Genomic DNA, 12,279 nt, shown 5'->3' on the forward strand with positions numbered 1-12,279 from the left:
GTCAGCTCATCACGTCTTCCAGTAAGGAAATTCCTTGCTGAATTGAAGGCATCAAGAGGTTTGCTAGTGTCCTCAAAGCACAAAAAAAACCATTTTTGAGAGGAATAGTTTAGTAAATGCTCCTTTGTAGCCCCAAATAACTAACGAAGTTTACAAGTATCTCATTTCTTTAATGATAATTCTTTGATTGTTCTTTCCTCTTCTTTATGTTACTGTTGGTGGAAAAAAGGCAAAATATTATATGTCAATTTCTTAATTAACCTGTTTCTGATTTAATATCCTTTAAATTTTTATTTTTTAATTTTAATTTAATTTTATTTTTTGAGATGGAGTTGCTCTCTTGTTGCCCCGGCTGGAGTGCAATGGTGCGATCTTGGCTCACTGCAACCTCCACCACCCTGAGTTCAAGCAATTCTCCTGCCTCTGCCTCCCGAGTAGCTAGGATTACAGGCACCCACCACCACCCCCAGCTAATTTTTGTATTTTCAGTAGAGATGGTGTTTCACCATGTTGGCCAGGCTAGTCTCAAATTCCTGACCTCGGATGATCCACCGACCTTGGCCTCCCAAAGTGCTGGGATTAATAGGCATGAGCCACCGAAACCAGCCTAAATTTTTATTTGGAACGTTTCTTTCATATTACACATAGTCTACAGTAATTAGTCTCTCCTGACGTGTATTTGCTTTGAAATGTGTCTTCAAGAGTTTCATGCTGCCATAGTAACCAGTAATATTAAAGTTAACAAATAAATAGCAGTTAGCCCACTGAAAATCCCTACTGACTCGAGACTTTGGGTCAGCGTTTAATTTTTTTCCAGGAGCTTTTCCTCCTAATAAAAAGGAGTGGAGAGAAACAAAATTCTACATGCTCCTTCACATTCCAAGTGAACGTTAATGGTAACATTTTTCCACATTTGTACATCATGACAGCCCTCGGAAAAATGAAACAGAATTCTTTTTTACACTGGCTGGGTATTTTGACAAAGTTAGCTCTTGAAATTTTTACACTGGTTAGAGTATTTTGACAAAGTTAGCTCTTGAAATTTTTACACTGGTTAGAGTATTTTGACAAAGTTAGCTCTTGAAATTATTAAATGCCAAATATAGCATGTCAGTGTTTTTGATTAGCTATGCTTCTTCCCTTTTGGCAGTCTGAAGTTAAAAACAAAGCATTGAGATTGGAAGAACTGCATTCCAAAGTTAATGATCTTAAAAAATTAACTAAAAATCCAGAAACACCGCCAGACCTTCGGGTAAGCATTTGTAATAACTACCATAACTAGACTTCCTCTCTCTCTGTCTCTGTCTCTGTCTCTCCTTCTCTCTCTCAATCTCTCTCTCTCAATATATATATGTATATAAATAAATATATATTTATATATTTATACATATAATATATTTATATTTATGTTTATAAATATAAATTTATAAATATATAAATATATCTATAGATTTATAAATTTATAATCTATATATAGATAAATATTTATTTATACATTTTATTTATAAATATATTAATAAATATATATATTTCTCTATATATATGGAGATATAGACCCACATGTTTGCTTGGAATTATGGTAATGATAACAATGAGGACATATAAAGGATATATCTATAGAGAGAGAGAAAGAGAGAAATATATATTATTTATTTATAGAATTATAAATATATATTTATATAGATTTATAGAGTTATAAATATGTAAAAATAAATTTTTAAATCTATAGATTTATAAATATATATATTTCTCTCTATATATGTATATGTATATACATATATATATATATATCCTTTACATGTCCTCATTGTTATCATTACCATAATTCCAAGCAAACATGTGGATCTTGTCAGACATGGTGGTCAAAATATTAATATCTTTTAGTATTCCTTGGGCCAGTATTAATAGCATATTTCCACCTTGAATATTATAATAAGGGTAATTTTTTTTTCCCTGCTGAAATTCAGAAACATTATTAGCCAAGTTGCCTCATGCACCATTTCATGTCTAGACAGGAACAGAACCCCCTACTTTTTTTGTTGTTTTTGTTGTTGGTTGTTTATTTATTGAGACAGGGTCTCACTCTGTCACAATCTCAGAGTGCAGTGGTGCAGTCTCGGCTCACTGCAACCTCTGCCTTCCAAGCTCAAGCGATCCTCCCAACTCAGCTTCCCTGGGAGCTGGGTCTCTAGGTGTACACCAGCATGCTAGGCTAATTTTTTGTATTTTTTGTAGGCAGGCAGTTTCACCATGTTGCCAAGGCTGGTGTTGAATTCCTGAGCTCATGCAATCTGCCTACCTCGACCTCCCAAAGTGCTGGTATTACAGGTGTGAGCCCCCGCACCTGGCCTAGAAACCCCTCTTAGGAATGTTGATGTTCTTGTTGATATTTTCCTAATGCCATTACTCAAGAACTGAGTTTAGAGGGATCACCACTGTAAACCTCCCTTCATGGCCCTTCAGATGGCACAATTCCATGGGAACCATGAAGCAGTCCAGGGTAGATCATCACTGGTCAAAAAACCTGCGCTACCTCAGTGTCCAAGCCCTGGAAGCATCCAGCATGGTGGGTCTCTTTTGGCTGCCAGCCCCACTGGCTCCAGGCTCAGGATGCAACTGCATCTCTTTAGCTTCTGTATTTGTTGCTACTTTTGTCAATTTTCTCTACATTTTCTTTCTTCTTCATGTGTCTTTGTCTTTGATTTACTCCTTTGGGCCAAGCAATCAATCCAGGTGATCAGTTAAGCTTTTGCTCTGACCTGACACTGCTTGTTCATCAGTATCATCGGGGATGATATACATGCACAGGAATGCTAGAAGTTTCACGTGAAATAAGAAGACACAAAGGAGGTGCTATTCATATACAAAAAGAAAAAAGAGTCCTTATGCATGCCACCTGTGTTGGGGATATCAATGGGTAACAGATGGACTTTTGCAGAGTTGAGGCAGGATCTTCAGAGAGTTATTGGTGTACTCTAGTCTTCTCTTCCTTTCTCTCTCTCTCCTTCTCTCTCTCTCTCTCTCTCCCACACGCATGTGCACACATGCGCACACACACACACCCCTATGATTACTCAAGGAAGAGGTGAGGAGTGGCTTACCTTACCTCAAGGCAGAAGGGTTCCAGCAGTGCCACCTGGAGAACAGGACATTTGTCTCCTGCATTTGGAAGGCATGGGAGTCTGATCTCTAACCCCTCAAGAATCCTCAGGTGACATCCAGGCTGGTTAACTGCTGGTACATTTGCCAAAGGATAAATCATGGCTTGTGGGGGACCTGCACCTCAGAGTTATTTGGAGATGAATGCTAGATTGTGACTTGGCCCAAACATGAACCATGAGAGGAAAGGAAAGGAAGAGGTCACCACGTGAGGATGTTATAGGTAGTCTAAGAAGGCTATCTGGAGGATGAACAGACCTTAGCAATGAGAAGTTAAAGAAAGGCCTACAGGCTGAGAAATGAGAAAGTAAAGAGCCAAAGGACAGTGCACTATCACATCTAGGAAACCTCAGTGGGAAGCCCCAAGCATGAGAAAAGTCAGAAAACCCCATAGACCAAGTCCTATGGGAGAAGGAATGAATGTGAAACCTTACCTAGCCTAGAGGGCACAGATGCCCATCCAGTGAGTCAGAACCCCTCACCTGCCTCCTGCCAGTCCAAGTCTACAGGAGAAAGAAGCCTTACACATGGTTGCAGAATAGAAATAAAACAAAGGAAGAAAAAGAAAGACATTTGCTCTCTTTCACACCGTGGGACTCCTGCTCCCAGCAGATGTGAGTTGGGGGTAAGAATAAAAGCCTTCAATGTAAGTTCAAAGTTCATATTACCAAATAGACCAGGATGTTTGAATTGTGGAATTGAAACTGTTTTTCAATGTATAGTGACTATACATCCTTTTACTAACTAGTGGGCCATAGAGGTCAACCCTCCTGAGCTATATCATCCGGGGAGAAGAGAACTAGCTCTACTGAATATTTTAAAGGGACAGTGAAGACAAAAGTAAAATTCCTTTATGATAAAATCCTATAGTGATGTTTGTCCCAGATAGTGTTATATCTGAGAAGAAAATTAGTGTTTCCAGGAAGAATCAAGAGCAGGTTTCTGGTTACCCCCCGGGGAGTTCTGGGTAGGTCTAGCTCTGCTTTGAGAATGCCATCTCACATATTCCCTGGAACCTCAGTTAGAGCTGCCACTCTCACCTCCATTGTTAACATAATCCTTACTCTTTCTATTTGCCCATCACTTTATATTTTGGCAACTGTGTCCTTTGATTTTCCTTCTTGGAAAGGCATATTAACATTGGAGCTGGCTTCCATGATGAAACTTGTGTGGTTTTGACAATTAAGCCACACATGAACAGAATTTCTACCAAATGAGTATGCTTCTGGTCTTCTTAGATTTTAATGAAATCTTGCTTTATATTTAGTTTATAGAAGCCGACTTAAGGCAGAAACTGGAGCATGCCAAAGAAATAACTGAAGTAGCAAAAGGAACCTTGAAGGATTTCACTGCTCAAAGTACACAAGTGGAGAAATTTATTAATGATGTAACAACATGGCTCACAAAAGTGGAAGACTCGTTGATGAACTGTGCCCAAACTGAGACTTGTGAAGGACTGAAAAAAGTCAAGGTAGGTAATAAACTATCAGTAAGTGCTTCCATTCAAATGGTGATAGTAGTTCTCCTGTTTTGGGGTGACTATAATAAAAAATATAATCTCTGCTCTCAGTTACCCATATAAACACCAGACCAACTTATTTATGATATTGAACACAGCAAAGTAAGAAAAGAACTGAATGCAGGTGTTCAGAAATCAAAAATGAATACCTTGAAAATAGAAAGCATGTGTTGCTGTAGTGCTTGCTCAGTCTATGCTTATTCAAAATGTTTTTTTCTTTTTGGTAAAAGGGTGACGCCTGTGGAAGAATTATTTGACTTCCACAAATTTTCAAACTTGAGTATTCTATAGTTTTTTATCGCTTATTTGTATTTATTGGTCACTATGACTGCTTTCATCCAGAGAATGTATATTTTTTGAAAAGAAGGAGTTGAGAAAACTCCATTTCCATGTTTTCTATTTTTTTTAATTTTTTGAGACAGAGTCTTGCTCTGTCACCCAGGCTAGAGTGCAGTGGCACGATCTGGACTCACTGCAACCTCCCCTCCCAGGTTCAAGTGATTCTCTTACCAAAGCCTCCCCAGTAGCTGGCGCTACAGGTGCCCACCGTCACACCCAGCTAAGTTTTGTATTTTTAGTAGAGATGAGATTTCACCATGTTGACTACGCTGGTCTCAAACTCCTGACCTCAAGTGATCCACTGGCCTCAGCCTCCCAAAGTGTTGGGATTATAGGTGTGAGCCACCACGCCTGGCCCATTTTCATGTTTTCTATCCAAATTAATAGAAAATATTCCTAATCAACTATCTGTAAAGGACATGCATTGAGTTGACTTTTCAACAAATGCAATTTGTTCTCTTTTAGCATATTTCCTTACTGTACTTGAAATTAAGGTCGGTTTTTTTTGTTTGTTTGTTTTTTGTTTTTTAATTAACTACTGATGCTTTTGGTGGGCCTGTGACTCTGAAACAAAGTTCAAGTGACTCACTGAAGAATGTGAACTGTGATTGTCTCTAATCAATTGACTAAACACAAAATAATGGACTGGAATCACTAAGGACCTGTTCAGTTTGCTTGAAATGCTATACTGTGCCTCTCCTTCTAACCACTTCCCAACAGCTGTTCATTCCCAAGGAGAACTGGGCAAAAGTCTGAAAGAATCAATACAGATCTAGTACAAATACTCAAAGACTTGCACCAAAATGTATACACCATGGAGTGGATTCAACAATGTCAATTTTAGATTGTAAAAAGTACCATAGTGGAGTAAATGGAATATTTCTCTCAAGTTATGAATATCCTTCATAACATACTTTTGTTCTGTAGGATATACAAAAAGAACTTCAAAGTCAACAAAGCAACATCAGCTCTACCCAAGAAAATCTCAATAGCTTGTGCCGCAAGTACCACTCAGCTGAGTTGGAGAGCCTGGGCCGTGCAATGACTGGTCTGATAAAGCAACACGAAGCTGTGAGCCAGCTGTGCTCCAAAACCCAGGCCAGCCTGCAGGACTCTCTGGAAAAACACTTCAGTGGTGAGTTCTGAGGGGCCCTAGCGTGAGTAGTTTGTTTCCGAGAAAGAATCCAAACCAAATGCTGCCTAGAAACTGCCAGCAAAAGTTTGAGGAAACTTTCCAGAAGAGTATCATTTCAAATTCATTTGCGCTTTGAGATTTGAATGAGAGAAGTACTGTACTCGGGGGCTCTCACAGTAGGCAAAATTTTTCCTCTTTCTTTTTCCAGTTTTTATCGAGAAAGCAAGAGTTCACCATTTTGATGCTTCTGAATTTCATCTGCATTTTCTACATAGAGCTCATGTGTGTGGAAAATTACTTCCACTTTTCAAGTGGCCAGCAGCCACTGTTCAAACAACTGTTGAAATTTTTTACACTGTGACGAAGGGACACAATCAACTTGGACCTTAGTAGAAGCCATGAAACAGGGGCAGCCATATGGTCCAGGAAATTGCCAGTCCTATGGCCCTGCCTCTGCTCCCCCTACAACTTAGAAAGAGGAGGTCATTCCTCCCTGTGCCATCAAAATGACTTTAAATGGACTATTTCTCCATTTAAATGTCCCTGGAGCATTTCTCTTCTTGCACTTGTACATATTCAGGCAATTAATTATTTTTCTTTACCAAAAGAAAAAACACAATGGGAAATCAGATGTTCCAGGAATATACGTTTCTTTTTAGTCTTTCCTCTGAGATAACTTCTCAATTCTACCATGAACATTCATGGCTGTAGATCATACTGTATTACTTTATATATTATCATTTTCTTTCTGGAATATTTTGTAAGGTAAGAGGAGATAGGCTGAAGACCAGAAATAATTCATTGTGGTAATCTTGGGAGCTCATTCAGTGTTTTGGATTTACTCCTGATTTTTTTTTCTTTCAAAAGAGTCTATGCAGGAATTCCAAGAATGGTTTTTGGGAGCAAAGGCAGCAGCAAAAGAATCGTCAGATCGCACTGGTGACAGCAAGGTTCTAGAAGCAAAGCTCCAAGATCTTCAGGTATAGAAGCTGGCATTCTTTTTCCTCCTCCCCAAATTGCACTCAAGTACCTGAAGCCAGACCTAACTTATCTCATTTCCCTAACTTTATTTGAGCCAATCTTTTCCTCTTCCCTAACAGAACTAGGGTTACTGTGTCAGAGGATATAGATAACATGATAAGCGTGTTGAAAAAATAAGTTGGGGCTAGAGAATTTCCAGATCCCTTTCCTCTCTCTTTTTAGCCTATTGACTATTCTTCAGAATTCATTCTAAACTAAACCTGGTTTTAATTTTATAACAATAAGAGTATAATGATTGTATCTATGTTTTATGACTATCCTGGAGGAGTTTTAAAAAGAAGAAGACATGGTTTCTGTTTGTGTGTTTTAGTATCTTATGGTCTATATTTAGAGATAGGATATATTCAAACTAAAGTAATAGATGTTACAGGTTTTATAGGTTTTACTGACTGAAACTATATGAACTCAGGAAGGAGAAAGCCATGGTGAAGAAGAGTTAAGAAATGATTTACAGAAGAATAGGCCCAAGTTAGGTTTTGGCCAAGCTTGTCAAGCGGCTAATCCAAGTAAAGCGCTATGTTAAGTATTGTAAAAAGAAGTATTTCTATTTTTTTGAGACAAAGTCTTGCTCTGTCGCCCAGGCTAGAGTGCAGTGGCACGATTTCAGCTTACTGCAACCTCCGCCTCCTGGGTTCAAGTGATTCTCCTGCCTCAACCTCCCGAGGAGCTGGGATTACAGGCGTGTGCCACCATGCCCAGCTAATTTTTGTATTTTTAGTAGAGACAAGGTTTTCTCCATGTAGGTCAGGCTGGTCTCGAACTCCTGACCTCAAATGATCCAACCACCTCAGCCCCCCAAAGTGCTGGTTACAGACATAAGCCACCATGCCCAGCCAAAAGAAACCATTTTTTAAAACTAATGAGAACTGTGAGGATTTTGTGGCCTAATGGGGATAAAAATGATGTTGATAATCCATTAGATTAGAGGTTATGGTAGAAAGATTGTTATAGTAAAGGAAACTGGTTTTGCAGGAGGTGTGGAGAATTCAGATCTAGAATTATCTCCTTTCAAGCTTGGGATGTAGCAAACTCCTCAAAGAAATGTTTGCATAACAGTTAGGATGCCACTCTAGAGCTCTTGGGAGAGGCAGGGCTAGCCCTGGATTCTGGAATTCTTTTGCTTTGTTGAAGCCCTTCCCAAGCATAAGTTTTCCAAGAAAGAGTTGCAGACCAGTAAAAGAAAGGACCTGAGGATTTTGTATGCATGGTGGATCAGGGGAGGGCCTGGAGGCAGCTAACTAGTTAGAGGGTCTCACATGAACCCTGAGAGATGGTGGAACCTGGACTACATTGGGAACAGTGAGAATGGGGAGAGACTGAGAACAGGATCTTGGTGAGAATGTCCTTGATTCCAGCTCCACCTTGTTCATACCTCATCTTCAGTGGTTCCAGTGACTAGATGACACCATTCTCAATCAGGAGCCTTGGCTAGATCCAATTGTATGCATCATTTTTACTCTGGCCTTGTTAAACTTTTTTCCTTTGGACTCTGTTTTTCCTCCCCTGCTCTACTATTTCAGCTCACAATTGTAATGTATAGTTCCATGCACCTGTTACCTCAGCCTGAGGTAGGTAATAACTTTATTTCCTGAAACAGAGCATATTGGACTCAGTCAGTGATGGGCAGAGCAAACTTGATGCGGTGACTCAAGAAGGACAAACTTTGTATGCACATTTGTCTAAACAAATTGTCAGTAGCATTCAGGAACAAATCACAAAGGCCAATGAAGAGTTTCAAGCATTTCTGAAACAATGTCTCAAAGATAAACAGGCTCTTCAAGACTGTGCTTCAGAACTTGGCAGGTAGGTTATTTTAATAAATACAGATTTCATCATACACCAAGTGTGTTTTTAAAGGCTTAGAGAAAAGAGTCATGTGAATAAACAAATAATATTTGAAACTGTGAGTTTAAATTATAATAAGCTTTAATCATAAGTTCAAGTTGATACTAGGACAATAATCAATTTTTCAGACTCTGAAGTTATCACTTGGCTTTTTTTTTAATATAGAGAAAACAAATAAACTACATTTACTAGTCATTGAAAATTATATAAATGCATATAATTTTTGTTTATTTGGTTAACCCAATATGTAAAGCTCTGACACTTCCATCTTTAGATTATCAAAGGCCTTTCCTTGTGTCCACTTCATCTGGGATGGAGTCATAGCAGAAAACAGCTATCGAATTATGTGGATCTAGATTCCAATTAGAAATATATGTCACTATGGTGAATGTACAATTAGAAGGGGAGAAAAAGCCACTTATGACTAGGGTGAGAAAAGATGTCAGCATAATCAAATTGCCTTTCTGATGGCAGAATAATTTGCCTGACTCTTGTCCAGCTTTCTTGGAGAGCTTACATTGTTTCCAAAACTTAGAGTTCTTGACCTATGTTTAAAAATCCCTTAAGAAACAAAGACACAGAGGCCACTTTCCCTTCTCTTCCCAGGGCTTCCACTGCCCTACTTATTCACTGGCCCCCACTCAAGGGTCTTTGTAGTAGGTCACAAAATTAAGTGTACATTGACATGAGAATGTTATCTTGTTGGCAATTACCAGCTATGAAATCAATTCATATCCACTGGCCCCAATTCAGGGGTCTTCGTAGTAAGACACAAAACTAAGTGCACACTTGACATGGCAATGCGATCTTTTTGGTAATTACCAGCTATGAAATCAATTCAACTAGATAAGATGATTCTTTTCCTGCTTGGATCTCAAAAGAAATTGTCATGACTGTCACTTTGTAACTAAAATAAGTGATAATTTGGATGGGTTAATTGTTGAGTTATATTTTGTTTTGTTTTTATAACTTGAAAATTCATGAGTTCTTAATTGCCATTTAAAAGGGATTGTGACCTCATCTATTAAAACCAATTTATTATAACAAGCATGTAAGAATTTCTCTAAGGCATTTTGTTTTCCCTAGCTTTGAAGATCAGCACAGAAAACTGAACTTATGGATCCATGAAATGGAAGAAAGGCTAAATACAGAAAACTTGGGAGAGAGTAAACAGCACATTCCTGAGAAGAAAAACGAAGTTCATAAAGTTGAAATGTTTCTGGGAGAACTGCTGGCAGCAAGGTATGGTCCAGAAATGGAACAGGTCCTTTACCTCTTACCATGTTTTAGACAAGTTGCTTGGTTGTTTGGCTTGGTTTTGATTGCTTGGTTAGTTGGTTTGTGCCTGTCCCTGAATGTCTGGAATACAAACAATTATGCTGCTCTTTGCAGCAGTGCAGCATTCTGGCGAGAGTGCAGGATGGAAGTAAGAAGTTCATCTGCATTCCAGATCCACCTCCTGTTTGTTCAAGAAATTGGGCAGGTCACTTATCTCCTGTCACTCTTGATTTTAGCCCTTAAACATTGTGTTAATAATACTGTACTTTCCTCTCTGGGGTTATTTTGAGGATTAATTAACATAATGTGAAGCTGATATGAAGGAAAGAAAAGTACAGATTCACAGTGACTGTAAAGATTTAAAAAATGAGTGCTGTAGATCTCAATTTCCATATGTTATTCACACATTTCAGCCTCCAGTTCCATTTCCCACCCATCCATCCTTCTAACCTTAGTAAAGTGAAAGGTATGGTCAAGTCTGACTTTCTTTGTGGTTTCTGTTCCCAATTACAGTATTCATCTCTTCATTGCTTCCCACTGAGAAAATATTTCTGGCTCCTTTCCCAGGCAAAGTTCCCTGATGTGTGCTTTTGACCCTGCCATGTTCAGGGCTTTGCTCCCAAATTTGTGCTCCACCTCTGGCATTTTCAGTCACTCGCTCTCCATTGGAAGATATTTCCACAGGGGAAGTGCAGCTTGGCTTTGGCTCCTTGGGCTTCCTTAACTTTCCTCTTAAAGAGCCAGTGCATTTACATAAGAAGCAGAAGAGGATGACACCCCTCTGCTTGATCAAATAAGTCAGAAACCATTATATTATAAATCATTCTACTATAAAGACACATGCATATGTATGTTTATTGCAGCACTGTTCTCAATAGTGAAGACTCGAAACCAACCCAAATGCCCATCAGTGATAGACTAGATAAAGAAAATGTGGTACATACACACCATGAAGTACTATGCAGCCATAAAAAAGTATGAGTTAATGTCCTTTGCAGGGACATGAATGAAGCTGGAAACCATTATTCTCAGCAAACTAACACAAAAACAGAAAACTAAACACCTCATGTTTCCACTCATAAGTGGATGTTGAACAATGAGAACACATGGACACAGGGAGGGGAGCATCACACACCGGGGCCTGTCGAGGTGTGGGGGGCTAGGAGAGAGATAGCATTAGGAGAAGTACCTAGTGTAGATGATGGCTTAATGGGTACAGCAAACCACCATGGCACATGTATACCTATGTAACAAACCTTAATGTGCTGCACATGTATCTCAGAACTTAAAGTATTAAAAAAAAAAATCCTGCATTGAAATCGTAGTCATTCTCTGTTTCCACTGAGTCCTCTTTTTAGTAAAACATGCCCAGCATTCCTTGTCTTGAAAAACAAACATACAAACAAATGCACAAGAGAACCCATACTGATGACTACTTGTGGGTGTGCTAGTTTGATGACTGTTACAAATTGTCCCTGAAATACGTTGCAACATCTCTGTGAGCCCTTACTATAGTGTAAGCTCTTCGTTTACTCCATGCACCCCAATTTCCAACTATGAGTTCCCCAAGATCAAGGACTTAAGAACTATATCATTTTCTATTTGTTACCTAGTATAGCGCCAGAAAAACAGAAAATGTTCACTGAATTAACACAATAATAGCATCATCCCAACCGTATAACTTTCTGAAAATTACATTGCACTTAAATTTTGCTTTCTAAATTTTGACTTGTATCTAGATAATACATAACACACTCAGACTACTTCCCTTCTTCCAGACTTTTTAAATGGCTTTCCATATTCTCAACTTTCATTTCTTCTCTACAGGCTGCTCATTACCTTCCTCTGTATCTGTTTCTCCTGCCATCATTACACCAAAACTCCATTAGAGAAGGTAGCCCAAATAAACTTCAACAGCAAATTCAAGGTCTTTTATCTTCCTGGTTGCTTTTCTAATAACTGC

The 12,279-nt window shown here is 38.7% G+C and overlaps 1 protein-coding gene across 18 annotated transcripts in view; it reads left to right on the forward strand.

Annotated features, from left to right (window-relative positions):
* Positions 1–12,279, forward strand: part of SYNE1 (spectrin repeat containing nuclear envelope protein 1) — a 529,474-nt gene that overhangs the window by 234,446 nt on the left and 282,749 nt on the right. For all 18 annotated transcript variants that reach the window (XM_017537464.2, XM_037742153.1, XM_037742143.1 and 15 more), the window contains 6 exons: positions 1,151–1,252; positions 4,427–4,630; positions 5,945–6,152; positions 7,020–7,132; positions 8,791–8,996; positions 10,125–10,280. In XM_017537464.2, the coding sequence (XP_017392953.1) occupies positions 1,151–1,252; positions 4,427–4,630; positions 5,945–6,152; positions 7,020–7,132; positions 8,791–8,996; positions 10,125–10,280 (989 nt within the window). The remainder of the gene's footprint in view (positions 1–1,150; positions 1,253–4,426; positions 4,631–5,944; positions 6,153–7,019; positions 7,133–8,790; positions 8,997–10,124; positions 10,281–12,279) is intronic.

This window comes from Cebus imitator, unplaced genomic scaffold (assembly GCF_001604975.1).
Source record: "Cebus imitator isolate Cc_AM_T3 unplaced genomic scaffold, Cebus_imitator-1.0 Scaffold6, whole genome shotgun sequence".
Taxonomy (NCBI): domain Eukaryota; kingdom Metazoa; phylum Chordata; class Mammalia; order Primates; family Cebidae; genus Cebus; species Cebus imitator.